General features: G+C 41.1%; 1 protein-coding gene across 8 annotated transcripts in view; it reads left to right on the top strand.

The window, feature by feature from the left end:
- Fak (protein tyrosine kinase 2 Fak) overlaps positions 1-26,319 on the top strand; it is a 47,043-nt gene that overhangs the window by 10,922 nt on the left and 9,802 nt on the right. For 2 of the 8 annotated variants that reach the window (XM_077420049.1, XM_077420047.1), the window contains exon 1: positions 22,502-23,207. The exons of 1 other annotated variant lie outside the window; for it this stretch is intronic. In XM_077420049.1, the coding sequence (XP_077276175.1) occupies positions 22,960-23,207 (248 nt within the window). In that variant the 5' untranslated portion in view covers positions 22,502-22,959. Of the gene's footprint in view, positions 1-885; positions 1,037-13,240; positions 13,842-15,957; positions 16,945-22,494; positions 23,208-26,319 lie in introns of those variants that run through there. 5 more of the 8 variants (XM_077420051.1, XM_077420053.1, XM_077420052.1 and 2 more) reach the window with 5 other exon arrangements.

Below are 26,319 nucleotides of genomic sequence, written 5' to 3'. Positions count from 1 at the left end.
TCGGCAACTCTCTGGTGACACATTGTCACCCACGTAATCAGAATTCTAGATTCACTCACAAGTAATCGCAATAATACATATCTGATAAAACTTCGGGGGTTTCCGCAATGTCACAGTCATGTTTCTCACGGGATATCGCAATAGGGGCAGCATTCGAGGAACTAAAATGATACTAATTCTTGTCATGAAGCTTGGTTGACCTTTAATTCCACGCCGCGGATTTTTTCCGGAAAATCGAGATCACGGTCCTTATTTCTTCGAAATCACTGGAGTAAGTGAATATAGTTAGCTGTTTTATCGTTTTTCTTGACAAAAAAAGACGAGAAAAACTTTCCTTATAAAAAAGATAACGAGAAAATTAACAGAGACAAACTATGAATGAATAACGCCGGAATTTTTATGTTGTTCTTGAGAAAGTTATAAGATGAGATCCCACGAAAGGGAATTCGTTAGGAGACTGCAGGGAGGATTAAGAGGACGAAGAAACTAAGCAGAGAGAACGAGGATGGCGGGAAAAAGGAAAGAGAAAGAGTGATAATTCATTTATTCATTTAGGAAGGAGAGAGAGGCGGATAAGCGCGCTGATAAAGCGACGAGAATGTAAAGCGTAAGGATAGAGAATAGGGTGTGCAATGAGAAAGGAGAGATAGCGAGACTCTGCGATGTAGTGAGCGCGAGAGAAACAGAGACAGACGGAGTGCGTGAGCGAGAAATGCGTATAGTATGTGAGGGACGCACGGTAGCTTCTCATAGTGAAGACAGTCGCTGCCTCGCCACAAGGCTGCACGCATCGTGCCGGAAGAGGAGCCAACCTACACCCACCTTACGTGCGTGCCTTTCTTTTTTGCATCGCGTGTGTCACTTCTTCTTCCGCGTTCGAGTATCGACTTAAGTAAGGCGCCATGCTGGGATCGCGCTGAAAAGAAAGTGTATTTCCTTCACTGTCGTTTCTCGTGCGAGACCAGTGTTCTTATACAGTGCTCCGTGATTTAAAGTGAAGATCGTACTGAGCACATCGGTGCATCAGCTCCAAAAGGTGAAAGGTAGTTGGCGAAAATGTCAATGCCATCTAGATTTTTGGTTGTATTCCAAGATATAAAAATGCATATTATTCATTTATGCGATGAATAAATATGCACGGTACTTTCTACAAAGATCATATATACCAAGCGATTCGAGAGACCAAAATTTTAATTATCAGCCATTTTTTTTGCTTCGTAATTGGTCGTTAAAATATGTAACCAGGCAAGGCGTTCCGGGCGTATATACATTTCATCGAAACGCGAACGCGAGCGCTGACGAAAAAAATGCCGGGGAAATTAATGACTGTAGGAGAGTACGAGACATTCCCAAAGTTAAAAGCGCGGCCTGTCAAGAGTCGCGAGAGATTAGTGCAACCCCAGTAGCTCCACGAGATTCTCGCTCCGAAAATAATCGTAGTATTTTTACCATCGCTTTATGTTCACTTCGCTGCCGCAAGCGAGCGCACAAAGTGGCGTTAATTCAGCATCGAGTATTCTCATAATAACATGGAGCATGGCCATGTCAATTCGGAGGAGGGACGTGGTTGCTTGATTGCTAGGGAAAAGACTACTGCCCGACACGAACTCGATGCCGATCGTATCTTTGTACCGCGCGATAATGGCATACTCGCACTTTTATTCTCGCGATGAATCACGCAGGCGTCTTTCGCTCGAGGCGTTTATCGACACTGCAAGCCGTATAAACAATTTCAGCTCGGAGACATAGAAACATCAATTACGTCTGCATTTCAATCACGGTGTATCCATGATTGATATGCATGAGCCTCGAGAAACATCGTCATTCACCTCCTTTGCGTCATTTTTATTTCACGCGCGTTGCATGTCATAGATTCATCATCCGAAGATGATACGTAATCAGAAGATTGTACCTCTTATATCATTTCTGTTTCTCCATAAATTATAGCGTTATTAACTTGGTAACGAGATATAGTAATCGAATCATTAAAATTTCAACTTAATCACTGTTTAGGTAATCAGATCTTTTTTAAAAAATGCCAAATGTTTGGACCAAAACTATTTTTAACATGCGTATTATATATGCAGAAATAAATTATTGGTGAAGAAATCCACCATTATATATATATATATATATATAAAGTAATGCAGTAGGAATGAGATACTCTATCTATGTATAAACGATCAAGTCTCAGCGCTAATTACGTTTTTCTGCTGCGATGCGATTTCATCGTTCTTTTTGGACGTTCGACCTTTCGTACGCACCCACGAGTGCTCGTGGCATTTGAAAATTTCTGCCTCAAAGCCCGGTCGTGTCTCTTCGCGTTCGACATCGCGACTTCTAAGCGGCTAGCGGGAATTCGAGTCACGGCCGGATGGCGCGATCGTTGAATTGATTCGACTTGGACCGAATGAAACGCGACTTATTCCAACTATCGTATGTCACGCTCTTCTTTCCACTGACTACTGCCCACCTGTGATTTTTAACGTTACTTCCAACATATTTTCATCAGTTTAGGAATGAATCACGCACAGTAGCCGTTATCGGGCAGTATTCTAACTTTAGCTAATGGCCGATGCAAAACACAATGGAACGAATGAGGCCGCTTGCAAATGGACTCTTTTATTGCGGGCACCTGATAAGTCTTATCGGAATGTTCCCGAAATTCGCTGACGCTTGAGCGAGAGATAAAGCGCCGCATGCGTTCCGAGCTTCTTGATACGAATGAAACGAAATTGCCGCTGGCAAAGTAGTTACAATTATCGGCACTCCTCCGACGTGTAAACTCCATCCACTCATCTCCACCGCGCAGCAGGATCTTACTCGAAGATGCCCGAGGGACGAGATTCGCGCACCCACATATCGACGCCACGACTTATCTCGGCTTTCACGACGCGTTTATTCCCAGTTGCTCCGACAATGAAACGTGACGTTTAGATGTGATGTTTCTCCAATCATTCCTCGTACAACATATCTCCAGATTTAATTGCGGTAGTCGCGGTACTATCGTGGTACTTTGGCGCCTATTTGATTCTGAATTGAAGAATATATGTATAATTATACATATATTGTACGTCTAATTATAATGTAATTATATGAGATCTCTCTAGATTTATCTCGAGTTTAAAGGATATCATATATCTAATTATTACAACATGGTCTATATGTATTTAGAATTGCATTTAAAATGTAGAATTTTTTTTTACTTGTTTTGTCTTTTTTACTACTCTGTTTTTTAAATCGTTGAACTTATTTATCTTTTCCTTTCTGAATTTATTTATCAGACGGCGAGGGGAAAATCCGCTGGCAGATATGTGTCGGAAGCACTTTGCGGTCTGCCTTATCTTTTTCGCTGAAATCTGTTAGAAGCGTAGAGAAATATCGTCAGATTTTCCCTCACGCGTCTAATGACGTAGTGGCGGGCCAAGAGCGGTTCGTCTAGCAAATTTGCCAAGTGGAGTAATTGCGCTGTAGGCGTTGCTGCTTCGATCGGCTGCTGCTGCTGCTGCAGGTGAATGAATCCCGACTCTCACGGTTCACGTTCGCCTCTTTAGTCTGTCCATCGACCCTAACTAGCTATTTATATACACAAGGAGCTCGTCTCTGTGGTCGTGCTACCGGCGGTATCTATGTTACGAACATACGCGCACTTGGTGTGCACGCACATCGCCGCGTGCAACGCGTACGTGCATTTGCTGTCATCTGCCGAGTCACTCTCTGTGTGCGTTTCTCTGCCTGTATATGCGCCCAATTATAAGCATTCTAGATATCAATGCACACTCGCGCGAAAGAACACGAGAGAATACGTGAATCGTTCTCTATAGAGCCGCAGTAGTGTTTAGTGCCGCTTTCGGACAGTCGTGGACTGTAGGCTTCGTTGACTTATTAGTGCGACGATGATGTATATTTGAAAGAAGCATAGATAGTAACACGTTTTCAAGATCCAGTCACTCGACTACTCGAGTTTCGCCTTTTCTTATTATACATATATCTCAGTCTCAACACGCAGTATCTTGCATAATTATATATATATATATATATATATATATATATATATATATATATCATGGGTATAATCATGGGTCTCATATATCATGCATTTTTATGATATATACTTGTAATTGAAACTCTTGGTCAATCTTATTGCCGCGGAAAGAGTAAACTCAATCTAAATTTGTCTAATATAATCCATGTAGTCCATGTACTTTCGATCCCTCTGTTAGGCAGGTACTACTGGTATATAGACGGCTTCTGTTTATATCAGGCGGAAATAGGAACGATGCCTGGCTGCGCTCGAGACTCGTTTGTCATTATATTGTTCGTCGAGCGCTCGTTTCGTTTCGAGTAATGGCTGTATCTTTCCCGTGTATCCTAGCCTTATGCGTTCGAACACGCAATCGGACACTATGTCGAGCGCACACCGGAGACTCATGATATTTTATGCGGGAGGGAAGGGAGGAGAGAAAGAAAGGGGCATACGTCATACGCTGCTTATGGCAGCAACGGTGGAATCCGATCATTTTAATAACGAGGCCCGTTTGACTTACTATGCGGGAATCGTCAACTTGGCGCGATTACGTGTCGAGTAAGTGCCGACGATCGCTAATCGATCGCATCGCGTCGCGCGATCACCGTGATAAAACTCGATGGAAAGGGCAGGTGGATTTGTTAAGTAACATCATAAACGAATGCTCGAAACACACTTGGACGCACTCCGACATGTGACGTAGATATAATATGCGGCACCAGCCGCGCCTCTTCGCGTTTTGCTATTCCCTCTCTCTCTCTCTCTCTTTCTCTCGTTCTATATCCGTAGCAAAAAGGAGTAATCGCCGGCAAAGAGTCCGGGAACGTGGATTTTGCGCGAAGCCGCTGCAATAAACGTGAAATTACGCGTACGTTAATGACTCGCTGGTAGAAGCATAATCATTGATTCTCACTCTTTCTCTCTCTTTCTTAGTCCGTTTTGAATTCTCGGACGTAATCTCGGTATCCCTCTCAGCGAATTGTGATCGCTATTACGCAATCTGCTGGAGATGCATCGAAAGCTTGCCGAAATCTTATATTATTAGATGTGTGTAAATTAATATAAGGTTGTTTTTGTCAATAGCCTTATTAAAAAGACTATATATATATATATGTCTCTAAAAATTGTTGTTAATTTAATAAGTTTTTGTTCAAACATTAGCAATTGTATTTAATTCTATTTAAATCCTGCCGAACGTACTGAAAAAAGATGCGTGCTAAAAACTCAATTACAATCAACTCTTCTGATTGGAGCGCGCAATGCACGCTCGCGCGTAACGCAGTACCGCGTCGGATGGACATGGAATTTTAACGTAATTTCTGTGTGTCCGTGTCTCCCTTTTCTCCGTTCTAAATTCGTCTGCTGCAAAAGGAGCAAGTACGCGCGCTGGATGCGTCTCGTAAGAGAAATGTGGATTTAACGCGCGCACGGAGAGCAACGACTGACTATTAAATTGCTCTTTGCTAACTCCGATGTTGTCCGCGGAAATAAATCTAATTATGCGTCCTGCGGTTTGAAATTTGCTCTTTTATATCGAGGAATCGGTCCATCCTGGCTTTGGCGCGAGGTATTACTCCACGAAATTACAGCATCTTCGCAGCAGAGAGTGTTCGTGAAAGAAACGGCTATCCTAGCCGGGCTTTTATCCGAGATTTCGTCTGAACGTACGATCCAGCGTCTCCTTTGATGTCAGTTATTCTCGTTCAGGCTCGCGCGCGACTCGGCGAACATTGCGAGATAGTTCTTCCATTAGCCGGATGCGTTTATCTGAGGATGCGCGAGACGGCAGACCTGTAAAATTTATTCGAGCGCACGTATCCTGGATGTAGATTTGGTAAACGTTCTCTATGCTCGCGTCGTCTCGCTGCTGGCTGTCCTCGTCTTCTGGGCATCAGAGGCACACGGCAACAGCGAATCAAAAGCAAAGAAACAGGGCGGGAGTTACGTGAGCAGCTAATGCGTGAGAAAAAGGGCTTTTACTTGTAATTATTTTAAAAGCAGGAAATACGATATAAAAATAAAACATCGGGCCGTAGAGAATGATTCTACTTTAGTCGGGATAATCTGTTGTTTCTGGAGGGTTGAGATACTGAATGTTTGAACGTAGTAATTAAATTATGGACGGATTTCCGAGAATAAACAATTATGGACATTCGTTGTGGAGCGTTTAATTTTTTCATTTTAGGCGAATGTAATTATCGAGATTCTTTTACCTGATACAATTTAAGTTGGATACAAAAGTCCACGCGTAATTACACAATTTGCACCGGTCTCGTTAGTTTTGGCTATATTTGTTCTTCTCTTTTTTTTTTCACTCGACATATAAAAACGAAAAAATACCGATTACTTATTTCAAGTAAATAAAGCGTGCTTGCGCGTACGTAGGTGGAATAGGATTCCCGTGCACTTATGAACTAATCATAATTTCCGTTATGTTAGAACCGAGACGCCGTTACGTCACGCTGGCGTACACCCGCACGGAAGCGTCGCGTCGAGATTACGTGAGCGCGGTGCGTGGGCGGTGCGTAATTTACCGGCATAATGCTTGATCGAGCAGGGACGAAAATTCGTGGCACGTGACGCGCGGAAAGCGCGTGCGTGAAAGTCGCGTTCTCGTCGTGCACGCGCGTGCATGCGTGTCGTGCGTGGCGTGCCGCCGTTCGTCGTGCATTTTGAATGGAGCCATGGAGGGATAGCGAGAACGCGGGCGAGTCATTGTTAAGCGCGCGCGGTATCTTTGGGCGTGTAAGTGTGGTTCGATGAACTTGGAGATACTTTTGTCCGCGGATGGTTGCGCGTGTTGATTTATCGCTCACCCGCTCGCGCGCGCTCCGCTTGATCTTATTTTTCGGCGCGAACACCGAGAACAACGAGCCGTTTCTCCTAACGCGATGCAGAAGACGTATAGTCTTATCGTCGCGAAACACGCAGAAGCCTCGTCGCCCGCGATTTAACGCACGAAATTCTTCGTAGTTTTTCCATTCGTGAGAAACAAAATTGCAGTATCGAATCACATTAATAACACTTAATCATATATAATTATGACAATAGTGAAATAAGCCTAAGTTAATTATAGAACAGGTTACAATTAATTAGGGTGTATCTTCTTTCGGCATAACGTCACGCGCTTAGTATAGCCTCGATTATATTTAATTCACGCGAGTATTCATACAATAAGATACATTTGCTTATCATTGGTATTTTATTGCCCATTTAGATGGTTACTCGTTAATGTGTAGGGGAGACCGGGGCTAACTCGACACAATTTTTTCAAAGGCAATTTTCAACAATTAATTAAAATTTTCAAGCAACGTTAATGGTATACATTTAAAGAGCGTTCCTTCAGGTACAAAATTGCTTGAGAAAATTTTGCTGTACGTCGCTTAGTTTTGCCCGAAAGCTCGATGAAAGAGTAGACCATTTTCGAGAGATCAGAAAAATTACTTTTCACTATCAAAAACGCTTATGTCGCGTTAAAAATTACACTATAACTCGGAATGTTACCAAATTCCGTTGATAATACTGGCACATAAAGACGCATTTACAGTAGGAAAGGCAAGTTTCTACGATAGATTTAACGTGGCAAAAAGCCTAGTGTCAAGTTCGCCCCGGTGTCGAGTTAGCCCCGGTCTCCCCTATGCCCTATCATGAAAGACTGTGATTTGATTAGCCATGCGTCGAACAGATTCTTCGTGCTCGGATCTGTGGATTTTTTTGAGCACGCACGTTTTCTTTTTGTGGGACACGATATAAACACGACACGACATGAGAGCATTAAAGTCTACATATATTAACGTAACTTTCTTTTCGTGGTATGTCGTATGCATGTCAAAGTTTGCAAAGTTATACACGATCAATTGACAACAATCGCACTAACGATCACAAATAGTTCGGTACTGCCGTGTTACCGGATATCGTTCGACGAAGGGGGCGGCTTTATCACGTTCGAATAAATAATGGCCTCGCGCATTGCTCGTAAATCCTTACGGTTTCATACGCGCTCATTAGCATTATCGCGCACAAACGACTGTATTTTAATTGTTCGAATTAATGAATCGAGCGAATTAAATTTATTGCGTGCTAAATTTTTGAGGAGAATTAACGGTTCGCGGCGAAACGCACAATTTGGACGCAACTAGCGGGTCATCCAGAGAAATCATTCGCTAATTATATCAATTGTATTTAAACACGCCTACTTCTCAGCGTGAACAGTGGCTGAACTTTCCCAGGGGACTTGATGTATTCACATTGCATAAATTTCTCCATACAAAAGTGTTCTCATTTTCTGAGCAGAAAGATCTCTGTTTGATATACTTTCACGAAATTAATTCCGCTTATCATTATGCGCGATTATGTTAAACGATAATTTTATTCCAAAGAACAAACAACTGCTTCGAAATATTATTTATTAATTTATTGCGTCTTTTTAAATTATAAGAGAAACTCATGCTATATTATTTCCGATGAAATCTAAAGTCAATGAAGAAAACAAATAGTTTACCGCAATTATATATAGGAAAGATAATTTGTCGCGGGATATATTAATGCGATGCGATAATCAACGGGGCAATGGCTGGCAGGAAGGGCTTTAGCGATAAGTCGTGCGATAAATCAGCAAGTGGCACGAGAGAGAGCACAAGAATCGTCGCGGACATTGTCACGACGGCAAACCGGATGGCATGCGCGCAATCGTGCCTGCGCTTAGTGTAAAACACTTGATGCTAGCTTGAAGTTCAAGGACGTCGTTATGCGCAAAAAGTCGCGGGAAATTACAGAAAAACTTGCACCACGATTAAGTCGGGTATAGATACGCTATAGAAGTCACGCAAACTAACATAAGTACTCGACAGCATGGAATTGTCGGCAGTTTACATCAACGAATTGGTCGTTATAAATAACGACGCGTGTGAAATGCAGATTTTATTACGTGCACATTATTAAGGTCTTATCGAGGAAGAAATAACCGTTTTCTCATATTTTTATTATGTATTTCATATTTATATAAATTCAGATACATATTTAAAAATCATATAAGTAAAAGAAACGTTTGTCTAGATTTTGATATTCCTAATAGCCGTGCACAAGCATCGTAAATTAACGAATTACATCATCGCGTTAATTTTACTTGGCCAATTATTGACCGCGCGTTATTTTCCTTTCCTTCTCGGAGAGTCCGCAGCATCCCCGGACGAACACGCGGTCGAGGGTGCAGGACCGCGGATCGATAATTCGAAATTTGCGTAGCCCCCTCGGCACGAGCGAGCGAGACGAGAAAAAGAGATAAATAGTCACAGGGTAGAGAACACGCGTCGCTCTCGCAAGGGGAAGGTCCTTATGCCACCGGGCGATTTGCATCCGAGGGTACTTGCCGCACGCGTGAGAGGGTTCCCTTTCGTTAAGGCACATATCAAGCGAGGATATCTGGGACCACCAGAGGGTCGAAGCTCGAGCAGGGTCGACGATAATGCTTCTCTCGGAAGCTCACCTCGAGCCCTCTTCGTAGCCGGGAAATTAAATATTATTTTACTTTAAAAAGAATTCGGACGATCTGGGAAAAATGACATCGATAAAACGTTTGGGATCACACTTGAAGAACTGCTTTTTGAAAGTCTTGTAATTTAAGGGGAAAATAATACAATAAATTTGTGCCAGACATGTGATTTGCAGTGCGATGGAAATCAGGATATCAGGTAGATTCTATTTTATTCCCTTTCCATTTGCAAAATTTGGACGTTGCAGCTTAATTTAGTTTTTTATATGCTATATCGTTATATGAGAAGCTACGAATTCACGGGAAATCGAGACATGCGGCGAATGTCCATTTTTCTTACAGTATTCCGCCGAATCATGTATATAGGATACGATGATGTAAAGATTACGCACGTGCCGAGAATTTCGGGGGGAGGGGGTCGAATAGAATCAAACGCTATGAATTCCTTCTCGTCTTCCTTTCCGACGAAAACTTCGATGGAAGTTCCTCGTCTTTTATCGAATTAGCCGCACAAGTGTGACTTCACACAAAGGCATCCGGAAGATCTCTTTTCTTGGAATCAAGCATCGCCCTTTCTGCCCTTCTATCATCCTTTTACGATCGTCGTGTCCAGCAACGTTCCATCATCTTTAAAACCGTTACATCGTGAAGAAATATGCATGAATCATGTACATTAGCTGATATAATCTATCTTAATTCTAACTAGCTGTACGAGAATGATTTCTCTTTGGTGATTGCATATAAAAAAATGTGAGGGATTTCTATTCTCGGAACGAAGATCGCTTTGACTGCGGCTTTTCTTTATCACTGTGACTACTAATGTTTCCATATTTGAAAATGTTACGACGAGAATAAATACAGTTTAATCTCTACAATGCTAAATTAAGTATATAATTCAATTCAGAATGACATTTTCTATCTATTATATTAATTTCAAGAATATAATATAAAGGAGATATGACAAAAGAATACGAAGTATAGTTTTGGTTTAAAAACAGTCGTTTATAAATTACAGTAAATCGCAACAAAATCTATGTTTACAGATCAGTAAAGCGAATATTTAAAACATTTTGCTAGTAATTGCATTTCTCATTATAATAATTAGAAGATAATAGATCATATTATGATCTTTTATATATAGTCACAGGGATTAGTTCGAGTTATCAAGATCGATTAAACCGGTGTTCCATACTTTTGATTCCACATTTGGATTCTATATTTTAATTTATTCAATAACGAAGTCGGAGTTTGCGCTGTCACGAAAGACCAGCGATCCACTTATAGCGTATCAATTATTAACGTGGAGCGTGGGGTACGGGGACCATCGGTAACGTCGGAAATTGTGTCTTCTCCTGGATATATTTTCGTGCTTGGTACAGTGAACTCCGGCTGGCACTATTTTCAGACGTGACCTATCATCCGTTTTCCAATAAAATCGGCTCACTCCATCAGGTGACCGAATCGACAAACGTGTCGCAAATAGTACGCCCATCCATCCGTCCATCCCCGTATGATAATCCGCAATTGCGTTGTTACAAACGACACTTAGGCCGACCGACGTAGACAGATATATGCAAATGTCCTCGGAACGGTCGGATATGTGCGTCTCCCCTACAGCGTCCACGTTGGTCGCGATGGATATCCCAAGTTGCGCTTACAGGAAGCAGGGAGATTGGTGGACGTATATGTGTACGTTCATATATGCGCGTACATCCAAATGGGGGTTGCGACCGTCTGCGTCTGGCTCGAAAGGGTTGATTACTGACGGCCAGCGACTGCTCAGGGCTGCCACGTATTGTAGGATTTTGCACAATAAAACGTCTCGTTGCAAACGACCGTGGTGAATTAACTCTCGTAGAATAGAATGGAATAACAAAATATAGAATAACGTTTTATTACGCTGTAGTCCAATATCTCGAAGTAAATGCAACGATTTACATTTATTCCTTTGTATATAGTGTTATTATTTTGTACAAAAATATGAAGTGCGGAAAGTTGAATATAAATCTCATAAATAAAGACAATGGAGGCAAAGAGACTGTAGAGGAAGTGTAGGAAATGTAGGAAGTTAGTAAATTACAAATATGCAGTATTAATAGGTGAATAGTCGCAGATAAAGATGTAAACTAAAGTTAAGTAAATGTGTACAAAACATGTCTTTTTAAACACGCACTTTATCAGTATAGTAATTAGCGTATGTGCATACCATCCTCCTTTGTGGCATCAAATTAATGTAGTAAATTAATTAGACATAGGTCCATTAGGAATTCATTACGGATTACCCTGTGGGGTCATTGGGGCGTACGCCTCCACGTTCAGGGGTGAATTTACGTTGAAGTTACCCTACAAGTTGTCGCTCTTCTCGACCCTGCTGCGTCATATACTTTTTACAATAGAGAAAACTCTCGTCTTTAACAATTCAACCGCATTGTACTGCACCATTCGCTACGTTGAAAACTGTCGTGAACCGTATGTTATTTGTAAGCTAAGTGTTAAGTTGCCTCTGTTAACATCTTATTTAAAATTATTTAGAGCGTGACTGCCGTCCTAAATTTCGATGGAAGTAATTTTGGAGTAGCGTCGACGTAAAATGGATTGAAATTTCGGTCGTAATGCTCAGCGCGAGCTTTATTGAATTTTTGAACGAAAAAATAATACTAATTGCGCGATGTGAAGATTAGCATGCTTCGTTGTTGTATTTTGCCGTGATGATATCTAATTAAATAACCGTTCCGATAGAGCAGTTGTCAAAGTAGTGTATATATTTGTGAATTATTGTGAGGCTTTCGCGATATTGCGAATTTTTACTTTGGGGTGCCGTCTTTGCCAAGTTAATTAAATTAATACCTTAAGTAGCGTGAGTCTACGCATGCACGATATACCCGTGGGAATTTTGTTGGCAGAATTCCGGACACACACACCGTGCTGCGACCGGGGACTGCCCTGTCCCTTGGCAGCGAGATTCATGCTTGAGTGCCTCGAACTCAACATGAAAACCTTGAACTATATTACGAAGCTATGAACAAGTTATTAAAATTTATGTATTCTCTTTGGAAGAAACATGCATCCTACTGTTCACAGTTTGTTTTATGTTTATCAGATATAAATTATTGCAAGTGGCAAACATTTAAAATCTTACCTCTTTTTTTTCAATTTTATTACATTTTTCCGATTGTATAAGTACGCATCCAGCTTTTTAAAATATAAAAATAAGAAAATGTATACAAAGCACGAGCCAAATCAGATAGAACACATGCATGTCACGCTGTCAAATATTTTTATGCAAGAAGTCATAAATATCTTGTTCGATTTGAAGCTGTCTGGTGCATTCATATTTTGTGGACGCGGTGAATGCTTCTATTTGAAGATTACATAAAGAGGAAAATAAAGTTTTTATTAGCGAACATGTCAATGTCGTTTACGAAATTCCGCGTGCGCGTTATTAGCGGATTCCATCGCGGGCGTTCGTCTCGGCGCGTCGCGACGCGGTGCGTCAACGTCCACGCGGTCTCGGGGCCTGCCACGCAGGGGTTGCAGGGTGCCAACGTTGGCTGAACGTAGGCAGAAAAGCGAGAGGGAGGAAGAGACAGGGGGAGAGAGAGAGAGAGAGAGAGAGAGAGAGAGAGAGAGAGAGAGGAGAGGAGAGGAGAGAGCAGGCGGTAGCGCGGAGGGAGTCGCAGAAGGGGAAGGATGCCGGGCGTCGCGGCGCAGCCTGCCGCACCCAGCAAAGCGCCTGCTCCTCTTGAACCGGCAAAACGTATACCTGACGACGACGACGACGCCGTAGACGCGCGTCGTCCACGCTGTTGCTAGGCGCGCTGCTACTCCATTCTTTCCGTCCTCGTCCGATCGTCGCACCGACGCCCACCGACCGACGACGCCGAGTGCTTCGTCCGTCCGACCGTCCGTCCGTTTACCGATTCGTTCACGACGCCGCGACGCCGCGCGTCCACGGTACCCGGAGACCTTCGAGCGAGTCAAGGTCGCCCCGCGTCGCGACGTCCGATTCGCGAGGATATCTAATATCGTGTGGTATTATTGCGTGGAAATCGGCGACGCGAATTGCTGATTTTGAGGGAGGATCATCAAGATGTTTGCAGTGATGTAGACTCTGAGAGCGATCGGCATGTGAGAATGATCTCGAGAGATAATTGTTATTAACGTGAACGTTAATTAAGGCAATAAGTCTGAGACGCGCGAAGGGTGGTCGTGAGATTGAAGAGATATCAGAAAGGGAGTGATAGGAAGTGAAAACGTAGAGGCATTTAGAGCTCAAGGGGGTAAAGCGCTCTTGACGAAATGAACGTTTCGTCGGAAAAGAAGGTGAGATAAAACTAGATTGAGATTTGTGCAAAAAATCTTACGGTACTTCTCGACAGTTTCTTAAATTGAAATTTATCAAATAAATTTTTTATTTGGAGATTTGTTCGTTAATTTAAGCAAACTCAAAAAAATTATCTTATCATTGTTTAACATTTTTTTAGTAAGTCTCTTTTTTTGCTGTTATTTAAAAGGGAACTTTTTAGGGAAGAGCATCAGTAGCAGGTTCTAAATTGATAGAGTTAAGTGATTTTTTTAAAACTTTACAGTTTTACGACGACGATGTTAAATGTGCGAGTAAATTTCGAGAAGGTCAGAGATTTTTCGATGAGTCGGAAAATCTCGGGGGATCGTGGTAGCGTCTAGTACGAGCGGAAGTGTTGGAGGATGAAGCTCGGGGTCGTTGGTTGATCTGGTGACGATGAGAGGTGGAAGATTTCGCAGCGCGATGTCAAGGTTGCACAACCTTGGTCCGGTCAGTGACACGAACGGCGAAATTCCGTAAAATCGGGCGTGTCGTATGATGCTCTTCTATAACTTTCATGTTTCTCTCATTGAGAGTAGCATATATGTTTCTTGTTTGGTAAAATATTCAATTTTGGCTTTTTTAAAGATATCAGATTTTCTACATACGCGTTACACTGACTTGCTTATACAAGCGCATCGCTAATAAAATTTAAAGATTATACGAAGAATGTTAATGTCTTCCTCTTTTCTTAAAGTTTTTTATATCATAAACTTCATGATATCGTAAAGGATATTTAATAATAAAAGAGAATTCGAAAGAAAATATTTGTTGGCGGTAACATGAATAATGTACATTTACAATCTTCGTGGATCTAATACTTCTCGTCATTCGCAGGGCACAGCCTCTTCGCGGTGAATTTTTTTTAAAGATATTGCCATGGGACTTACAAGCTCTATTGGTTCAATTTACGATTCTTACCGCAGGACAGTTTCAAACTACCCGAAAGTTCAATGGTCTACATAGTTTCAGTTCACATTCCTGTTTCATGCTAATACGATTTTACGAGATCTATACGTAGGCGTAACTTTGTAAAATTTTATGAGATAGGTACACGACAGACAGAAAGAGACAGAGAGTAATTTTGTCTGGCTGCTGTCGATTTTTAAGATCGCGTATATGTTCGAGAATTTATAAGAATTTACGTGCGAATTTATATTAGGATTATATCAGGAAGGATCGGAGGGGAATGCCGTGTCATAAGAATAATTTAAAGATATATTGCATATATATATAGGCTAGGATAAAATTTATTTTGATAATCTATCCATTACGGAATATTTTTTAGTGTGAAAATAGTTCAGTATTTTTTTGCGAGCGTCTTTATTTATTCGACCACACAAAGCATCCTCGCGCGTAAATATTATATTTCGATCTTAAATATATCTTGAATTGTTTTTTAAAACCATTTAATAATTCTAAGCAAGAATATAATGATCTAATTCTTCAATTGAATTAAAATTTTGTCATAAAAATTACTAGTTACATGTTAAAATACTTAATTAAAATATTCGCCAGTTAATATAAGTTTTATCTTAAAAAATGATTATTATTATACGTGTGTGATTTCGTAAAAATATTGGTAGTTTATTCACATATATAGGCAGGATACCCGGTTGCAATGCGGTGGTTGCTGGCTGCAGTGACTGCGGGTGAACTTAGGCGGTGTCCCGCAGTTTGGGGTAGGTTAGGTAGATATATTCGCACGCGATTCTCTTATTAGTCACGAGGCTTCTTAATGAGACAGCGAATCATTTTTCAAGCGCCGAATATAGCTATAGCGATAGCCTGTCTCGCATGATTTCACGCGTCCGTTCGTCTGAAAAATATTTACGACGACTTTACTACTTCCTTTCCTCAGGAACGATCACGTCGCTCGTAAAATTGCAACTAAAAATCTAGATCGCACGCCATCAAATTAGCATGACAGGGATATGCGAAATTTATCGATCTCGCACTGTTTGCTCGAACTGCTTGCTTACAGTCTCGCGTGTATCGTACGTGTTTCTTCGAACGAATTTGTAAGCTATATATAATGTGTTCGGTTTTTTAATATACAATACTTTTTTTATATATATACTTTTTTAATTTTATTTTTTTTTTGTATACTTACTAGAACTCTACAGGCGCGCGCTGTCGCACGCGCTCTGATTAAGTAACACTTAACACATTACATTCAAAGTAAATTTACTTGCTTAACCCTCTTACACACAAATTGTCAAAACGCAACCAAAGTGACTCGCATCAAGATCGAGATCGAGTTTCAAGACAACTAATCAACATCGCGGAAAAGACACAACAATGGACATTCCATGTCTTTTTTAGAAAGGGATCGTTGTCAATTTATCTTAATCGTGTCGACTACGTAGACGTGGTGATCGTCGTATCTCTCGAAAATGTTATTATGATCAGGTCTAACGGTCCTATCGGAATAATCAGCAGAATCGGAAGAACGGGACATCGATAGGGTAGCTGAGAGTCGTTGATCGAAGAAGGACACGGTCCTCTAGTGCACCTGTCGCCCGACTGTTTGTGCCGAACGTATCGATTCGTCGGGACCGGCAGTATGCAGTGAACGGGAGAACGGGAGAACGGACGAAACAACGGTTTGTGAAAATAGAAGACCGACCCGGACATTCGTTTAACTCCACCTCATCGTACTTGTGCTGAAACTGTACTGTTAATCGTTTGTACGACGGCCGGTTCGCAGGACACAGCGATGAGTTCTTTGATTTAATCGACGATCCATCAGTTTCGTCACAGGGAACAAAAGAGTGCGCATTGGCAAACATGAATGGCTGAACATTGATCGCTCGAACACGGACGAGAGAACTTTCCTCAAAACCGTCGGGGTTATACGTATGTTTACTTGGACCGTCGCGTCGCCCCAGTAATTTCGTGTATTTCCTCGTTGTCCTGTGTGTTCCGTTTTGGAAACCAGTGAATAAGTGGTGGGTGATGATAAGTGGCCCACCGTTTCGAATGAAGTGGTGTTAGGATGATGGTGGAGCGTGTCGAGGATCACCTCTTCATGTATCGACGCCCCGTCTACCGCGTCTTCCAGTACCTCGAAACCACCGAGTAAGTATATCATCCGAATGCATCTCGTAACTCTTACGCGAGGAAAATTTAATTACTTGCCAGTAATATGCCGATAACTATCATAATAAGGAGAAATTGGCGTTTAAATTTTAAGCGATTTAGAGACGCAGAGAATTATTATCTGACTCAATTGTTGAAATAGGTAATAGTATAAAGTAGACAAATTAGCAGCGAAAACATCTAATTTCGAGTTTAACATTGCTCTGGTGGGTTCGTCGATCCCTGCCAAATCGAGCGACATGAAATAACACTTGGAACCCTCTGACGCTTAATATAGGCGTTTAAATGAGGGGCCTGTCTCGTTCGAGAAACAGCCCGTGGCAATTTCCGTGTATAAAGGCTCCTTCTAATCTGTGAATGAAGGTATGACAGCGGCACAGAGTTACGGGTGCGTAAAGAGATAGATGCGAGACAGGCGCAAGGAAACCAGGGGATGAAAGAGCCAACTTCCATTGGAGAACGTTCCTTTCGGGTTCTCCCGTTATGTCGATGGCGCTAGGTAACCATGGCAAAATCGTCGCCATCGACCGCAACTAGCTCGCAACCGCTGCTAATTGCCGTCATTAACAATTCCATATTGTCGGAGCGTTGGTCATTGCTTTCCGCCTAGAATTTCGTGTTTCTCGAAATAGCCAAATCGAAATTCTGCTCGCTAATGTCGATATAATTCAATAAATATACAATTAACCATTGAATATTAAAATAGATAATTAAAACGTTTCTTGTGATTCGTATAAAAGCTTCAAAACGAAATGTTATATTGCGGTTTTGAAAAATTAATTAATAGAAAATAAACACTTTTTTATATATATTTGGTTTACGTTACTTCGTTATGGCAATTAGAATATTTGAATGATGTTGCAACTGTTATTAACTCCATCATTTAGCAACAACAAATCATTCGATTATGTTTCAATTAAATTGATGCTAATTAATTTCTGTGAGATAGAGAATATATTTTATATCGGTTGCCACAGAGTTTTATTGATATTTTGATAATTTATAGAAAGGATACTTTATATGCATCAACATCATGAACGCGCAAAATATATATAAAGTTTTATTTCTTTCTGATCGTTTTCTTATCTTGACATATGGGAAAGACTAAAATCTATAAGAGAGATGCGCGGATATGTATAAGCCGTGTCTCGTACTTTCCGAAGTAACAAGGGGGACAAGAGTCAGAGGAGAATGGTTAAAAATGAGAAAAGTTTGGTCGGAATTTCTCATGGGACTTGAACAGCCGAGATATGACGAAGAACTTTCGAAGGACATCTGCGTGACACGTTCACAAGTGGCGTTCGCAGGACGACGCAGTCTCGAACTGCGAGTACCTAACTTCGACGCGTCATCATTCCAGTCGCGCGCGCTGGAAACTATATCGAGTCTGATAATACAAACGAGAGAGTCTTATCGCGCTATTACAATATGCCATTAATGAAAATTACTTGGCTGGTTCGTTGACGATGAGATACTCGGATTTGTTTGCTTAATCAGTCACTCGTTAATTGAGGTATAAGCATGGCAGAGTGGATCGCCAGTTTTGAGGATAACTATATCGAATGATATAGTTATTTTAGAGAAGTTTGGAACGGTTCCATCTTTATGGTTGATGTCATGACTGATCTCGCCTGTTATTTTAATACCGCACCGCGCTCTTTTATTGTCGTAAAATTCGTATCGACCGGAGCGTTCCGGAACTTTATTTTCGTAAAATTTATCGATCTGCCAATGGCCATTAATTTTAGAATCCAGAAAGACCGTCGTCTTTTTACGTGTCCACTGTCCACTACTCGAGGGTCTTCGGACAATCTTCACATAAGCTAGGCTTGCACAGAGGTTTAAATTAATTGCCGGCGTCTCGCGTGTATTGTAGCGTTTCAGAAATTGCACTATACTTTCTTTTTATCTCTGACGTTTATTTCTTTTGTCTCGCTCCCGTGCTCCCGTTGTTGGTGAACGAAGGAATATCGATTCTGTTCCTCGCATTCTGCAATGTCTGCCGCGCTTCACGTCGCCGACGTTCTTCTGGCGACTACAAATGTCATTAAAATTTTCCGCGCTCTTATACATCGTGAAGCGAGATGTGCCGTCATCAACGGCAATCGAACTGTCATCAGGCTGACACTATGACTCGATGAAGAAATTGAGGATGCAATTGCTTGCATGCGCCACCGTTTTCTCGGCTCTTCTATTCCATCGGGATGCGGTGCCAAGCGCGAATTCCAATCCACATTATTTGCATACGTGTACTCTCGTGGTGTGCGAGACTGCTTATCGTCACAAGCACCAACATAAACGTACGCCGTTTGCATAAATAGTCCTGAAAGAACGTTTACCGATCGATTCATGATGCAAATGTTAATTAAAGTCTAAGATATCTTCAAGAGACGTGATATATAAAAAAATAGCGCCAAAGCTTGATAAATAAAAAATTCTCTTTAGAATGCACCACTGATATCAGATAATGTATTTGCAGTTTTGCACTAAACAATATTGTTTTTGTCTTTTCCTTTACATAATGATACCAACCGTGAGAAAGCGACGAGTATGTGTTTTGCGTTATTCGCGATTATGACTTTCGCATTAGCTGCACCTCGTTCTAATGATGCATTGTTTCGTATCGCATTGCGTAATCGATGTAGTGACGATTGTTCGTGAGAATCGCGTCCGATGGTTCTTTATACAATCAGAAAAGAGAGAATTGAATCACTCGACTTATTCTCGTTATTGTTTCATCGCTCTTACCTAATACTTCATGCATGCACGTGGCAAAGTTATCCTTTCATTGTGTTGTTATCTTTTTGCTTCAGCACAACGGCACATTTTATGTACGTCGAAATGCTCGTTAGCCTGGTTAAATTCACATTAACTCTTCTCCCTCTCTTCGTCCCGATAATAATTTACGGTGGATCGGGATTCGCTGTAGTGAATTTCTCGACGTGTGTCACGTAATTGGAATTCAGGCCGGCTTATTCAAGTGGTTCCAACCGGATTCACCGTGTGTACCGTAAGCGCGAAGGATCATCGCTTTCGCTAATCGCGGAATCGCGATGTAAAATTCAGAAACTTGTGCGCGTTTCAAAACACACCCATCAGCCAGCAGTTCCTTCGAAACCCCCTCCGAAACTAATCCTTTCGTCTCGTTGCCGTGCCCATCGCGTATCTCTTCATCTTACAAAACTGTCGTAAGTCAAGATTAAGTGCGATGCTCTCAGCGGATCGTATTTTAAGATTGCCTTCGGTAGTGCGCGTAGATTCTCGTTTTTTTAATTTCAAAGCGGCACGACTCGCAGGTGCAATTCCAAAATTCAATAATCCGAATACGCGAGCCGTTGATTTACTATTTATTCCAATAGAAAAATTTTATTGTCGAAGATTTTTTAAAAAAGATTTGCTTTTGAAATTCGCGGAAATTGAGGCGCGAAGTCTAACTCGGCCTAACTCTCGATTCCTCCATGGTTTTTAAAGAGCCGTAGGCGATCGATGGTAGGGTTGTTACGTTGCAATGTTTCTTCCAGTATCGCCGTTCGATGCGCTCCGTATCCAGGATCGTGCCGATAATCGGTCAATATATAAGCGAATTGGCAGGTACGACGAACCTCGAAGAGACGCACGCACCAAGAGCACAACTTATTATTCCAAGGATAAATGCACCTCTGATCGACGCGTACCTAAATTGCATTCGTACATAAAGATACCAAACCTCCTATTTTCTGCGAGAAAAACATACAAATACGCACGCGATAAATAACGTGGCGATATAAACATGTAAGTTTCTTTATAAGCTTAATTTTCATATGCAAATATATATTATACCTCTTCATTTTCGACAAAAAAGTAGAAATTTAAAAATTATTTATGTTCCATATTGGAAGGAACAGTGTTACGTTTTAAATTTTACTTATTTCTATAAATTTTTTGAGAATTATGTAATAAACTTTTATGTAATGAGGGAGGCACGTGATTAAAATAAGTATTTCCGTCCATGATACGAGGCGATGTTTGATTCTGCTACGCGTGAATTAGAACATCCCGACAAAGACACGTTACAGGTTCGCACGTGGTGCGGAACTTCGGATCGATTCAGCCGCGCATGACTATTAATGCCCGTTATTTCCTTGTTCTTTGACGCCCTTGAAACTTGTACGAGCGAAAACAGAAAATCATATCATTAAATTTAATGAAAAAAAAAAAGATGCAGTTTGATACGCGCGACTCGAGATTTCGATGTCTATAGGCTACATCAACAAGTAGTTAGGCTAGTATTATATATTAAAGTTGCCTAGGAATTCTCTAGACATGTATAATAGCGAAACACTCTTGTCATTTACGAGACACAGCAGCAAAATAAAGTGGTGAGAGACATTGGTGAGTTTTGTAACTCGAAAATTTATCCTGATATTGGAAACCAATTGACGAAATTAAATTAATGGAGACTAAATCTTCGGTATATAACGTACCTTATTAATAATAATAAAAAGTTTCGAACCGTGCCATTATGTATAATAATATATAGAATTATATATGATACATATACAAGTTGACCTATAAGATAAGTGAAAGATTAAGATCTATACGAGAATATACCTTGTCGCACAATTACGTACGCCGGCTGGCGTGAGATAATAACTATGTGAGCGCGAGCTTGCCGGTCGCGTTTACCACGCTGATCACATTTAACAAACTCGGCCGCGGTCCCAAGCAGTCTACTACCGACGTCGCGTAGCGATACCGGAATCGCAACGCGTTATAAACACATGTCTATGGGGAATTATCAATGCGTCCCACACGCGTCGCGCACGGACACACTCGCGGCGAAGAAAAAGGGAGTTTGAGAGAGGAGAATGGCAGGTTGTCTGTTCCGACTGGTCGAGGCGATCAGTTTCTGTTCGGCTTCGAATGTGCACGCACGCACGCACGCACGCACCCATCGTTGCGAACAGAAGCGAAAGGGGTGTTTTCGATAATTCAGACAATGGATCGAAATATCGTGAGATTTCGTTTTTGTGAGACTGGACATTGTAATCTATATCGGATTTAATTAGATTCCAGATAAATAGTTTTCTGTGGGTCGGAAACTATCAAGAAGAAGAAAAGAATTTTAGATGCATTTCTACGAATCGGGTTACGTCCGTTTGTGTTCAGTCATAATGTCGCTGTACGTCGACGTGAAAAACAGAAGAAAAGAATATATATTTATATTGATACAGTAGTGCGTGTAAAATCGCCGATATACTTGTTGTTGGTGAAAACGTCGAAAATTGCAAGTTAGAGAGAAAAACCCTATGGATTCCAGAAGAGAAAATTATTTGATCTGCTGAAGTTGCGTTAATCGTATCGCAGAAATTTCCTGTTATTAAGCGAATCTTTATGTCTTGACAAAAGTGATATTGCAATATGGAAAGCATGTTTTAATTAATAGCTATTAATTTTTTTTATTAAGAAAAAAGGTAAATAAAAAAAATAAAAAAAACTATAGGTAGTCATCGCGAAATATGTCCCAAGTTTTTTACTTCGCTGCGGTCAGCGTCATGTGTCCGTTATGAATTCTTCAATTACTCTTGGCTCTCTCATCTTACTACTCGTCTCATCTCGAATGTTACATTGAGAATACGTGATCTTCTCGGCCAAGAGGGAATCATGTTACGGAGAAATATAAGAATAATTGACGGGAGATAGATTGCCGTGTCAGAATTAAATATTTAAATCAACTCTTTAATCTCTTCTCTGGTTATTTGAAAAATAGATCAATTTTGCTTCCATATATAAATGTCCCACAAAAGAAAACATTTGAACGACAGGTTGTGGAAAAAATTGGAGAGTTTTAAAAGGGTCAGTTAGATTATCAAACTTTGGGAAAATAATTAGTGAGCTAGGCTTTTGAGAGAAGAAAAAGGCCGAGGAAATAAAGAAGAATCGATTGTTATCGGGATGGTGCTCGGCTAATTGTGCGGAAGCCAATTGCGTTTTGCAATTACGGATATTCGGAAAATGTTGGAACTCGTGGAACGCAAAGCCAGGATCTCTTGGCCTACGTGTCGTCCTCAAAATCTCGACACTTTTGGGAAGAATTCCAAAGGAGACGTGCTCTTGAGACGCAAGGAAAATTGCACGCACGAGAAACGATGGAGAAGGGACAGCAAGGGCTTGCTTTGCTCTCTGGGTCAGCTGGGTTGCAGCGATTCTTACAGTCCGGACACGCTGGGAACGTGGAGATTTCATAAAGTGTCTCACCCGAGGTAAAGACACGTCCGTGATGGCGTTATTACCGCGACAAACCGTGTCTCTGATTATCGTTCTCAGAGCGAGCTTCAATTATCGAACATCCTAAACAATTGCGCTTCTCTCTGTATTTTTTTCTCACAAAATCGATTGTTAATCAACTAAATATATAATGTCAATTAATTTGAACTTAACGGATAAGTAACTTATCATATCTATACAGATAGCCATTTAATTTGTATTTTAATCCTTTTCGCGGATTAAGACAAGTGTATCGATTATATTTTTTATACATGATCTTCCGCGCGTGCGGATGCTGTAATGGTCAAACGATGCAAAAACGCAATTGAGAAAGTAATAGTGAAAGGTAAGCTGCGTGGGCGATAGTTGCAGGTGCGCAGCAGAGGTATCAAAGTATCAAGGCGCGCGTCAGGGCCGGGGTGCACCGACCTTCTCTCGCCCTTTTTTGTATCAGCACAACTTTCCGTCAATTCTTTCTTGTCTTACAGGGCAGTTACTGAAATTAAGTAGCTGTGATTTTGTAACGAATAGAGAGAATGAAATGAAAGAAACATTACTCTTTAAAGATCTGTCATTTTTATACATATAGCGCAAAAGAAAAAAAAATATATATGTATATATTTATAAACTTGTAAATATATCAGGATAATGTTCAAATATTAAGAGATCAAGGTACCGGTAGAAATTAATAAGGAAAAAAGAAACAAGAAAATTAAAAATGTTTGCACGGATTATCGAGAAGCCGAGATCAATTCCCATCTGATATACTCCTCGACGAGAAATAATTTCACGCGATACAACGTCATATTAATTATTAACATATCGCGTAAGTAGTTATTTATATCTATCTGCGCGATTTGCCTGAATACCTGATGACGGTCTTTCTTCACGCGCAGCGCGTACTCGCGCGTAATTTATATCACATGTCCTTTCGATAATTCCACCACCACCTATGATTCGCGAGATCGTAAACAAACAAGTCCCCGTTGCACACGTGTTGCAACAATTCCCGGCTTGCGATTGCAAACTGTGTCGTGCTTAAGTATTATATCTCGGCACAAAACTCGTGCGGCGCGTTGGGACTTTCGGTTAATTTCGCAAACTTGAACGGTCGCGAAGAGAAATCTCGCGGGTGGACACCAATCGGCTCGTCTTCGACTTTCCATTACCGATTTTTTCATGAAAAAAATCCTTTTTTGTGCTCGAACTAATTGTCAGATATGCAGGATATCGCGAGGATTTCGCGTTCAGAAACGTAAAAGTCGATTATTTCAAGGTATTTAACCCCTCCTTCCCCCTCCTTAATATGTTTAAAGAGCACTTATAGAAAAAATATGTGTCTCCTATTTTGATCTATGCTATACACATATCTGAAGCTGATTAGAATCTGAGGGAAACAGTTGCGCGTGCTTCCTTGTTAGTGCAATAATATATCGGGGTGCCTTGGTGCACTCTCATCATTCTATTCGTGTAATTGCGTCCGCGATGATTTACGTGCGCGGCCATATCGGTTTACGGCCGCGGTCGTAATGTGGATCGGTGTAACATTATGCGAAGAATCGGGTGAACTTTCGCGCGGTACGTGCATTAATTGGTTCGGCAGCGGATAGAGCCAGCTCGGACCTTCCTGGAGAGCGCAATTTGCACCGAAATCCGTTATAATGCGTAAATTCATGTCGAAAATGGTATCTTCAAATCCGATTCATTTAGATGTAAACTTATCTCCGTGTCATCGATTTTATGTTACGCTGAATTTTCTCGTTTGCACAGTATGAAAGTTGCTCTTGTTGAGACTTTTCTGTAAAGAAAACTTAGAAATATGATTTTCTTATTATTTTAGTAATGTACAGAACGTCTTGAGAAAAGAATAAATACGTGATATTAATCTTTTTTATTCAATCTAATAATGTTTAAATTTACATAAAACGATAAAGAGTTTGTAAAATTTCAAAAATGGGGAAGTTTGAAGATTGTCTCTTAGAAAATCGTCTCTCAAAATTTTCTGCTTTACGCGGCGATCATATTATCTGAAGTAAACAAAGTATAAAGTTACGAAACGTAAAATTTAGAGCACGATCGATTCTTCCTAAGAGCTTTGCACGCCGATCGGTGTCGTGGTTGCTGGCTCCCAGCGCAAACACTTGGTGCCTGATCGACGGCATTCCTTAGCCGGACGTTGCTCGTAATATACATTTGCATTAATAATCGCATTTCAAACAGTTCACGGTAATGTTTCGTGCCATTTCGATCGTGTCGAGTGTCGAAAGAACTGTATTGCGAGAGCGTCTCATCGAAAAGCGTTTTAATCAATGTCATTGCAAAGTTATATTGTCTTAATTATTATACATTGTATAATGTTAAATGCATGATCATTACGTGACTTAACAATATATTCACGCGGACGACTTTGCAACGACCCGCGCGGGCATCTTGACAGTCATTGATCCGCGCGGATGTCATCAACCAGGCAATCGTGACTGTTCGATAACGGGGCGACGAGATGCGACAATCCGATTTGTCTCGCTGCATCTCTGCGGCGCTGACGCGATTTTTCACGATTTCTTGTGACAGTTCTCTGCGTGACCATGGTCACGGTAACATCTGAAAGCGTCGTTCGGTTTCGCAAGAGCGAGCTATGTGCTATTGCGCGACGGCGCGGTGGGACTCGCGATTGCATTCGTTGCAGCCGCGGGATGCAACCTTCACGTATCCGACAGATCGAAACGCGAGTGTTCTTCAGGGTGAGACGAATTGTCGCGAATTATTCTTGTCGCGACTTCTGTTGGAATCGCGCGTCTTCTCCCTCTGATACGCCTGAAGCAAACGCGATGCATTGTTTCTCTCTTTTCCTGCTGCCTTCAAGGAAAGAGAAAAATAACAATTCAGAAAAATGTATGAATTATATATATTCTTGATTGTACAGGATAACGCAAAATATATGGATTAATCAACGGTGAACGCGTCACAAAGTCACCGTTGATAAATCTCAGATGCTTGACGCTCAACGCATCCAGATTGGTTTTTAAAATATTCATAGTTTATGAGTAGTTTGATAAAAATCCAGTCGTTGCCATAGCACATGATTTAATTCCAAATGAAATAATTAAG

This window comes from Temnothorax americanus, unplaced genomic scaffold, assembly GCF_048541705.1.
Source record: "Temnothorax americanus isolate GAGA-0224 unplaced genomic scaffold, ASM4854170v1 Scaffold6, whole genome shotgun sequence".
In the NCBI taxonomy this organism is placed as follows: domain Eukaryota; kingdom Metazoa; phylum Arthropoda; class Insecta; order Hymenoptera; family Formicidae; genus Temnothorax; species Temnothorax americanus.
The sequence above is the reverse complement of the archived record's forward strand: the minus strand, read 5'-3'. Positions and strand labels throughout refer to the sequence as shown.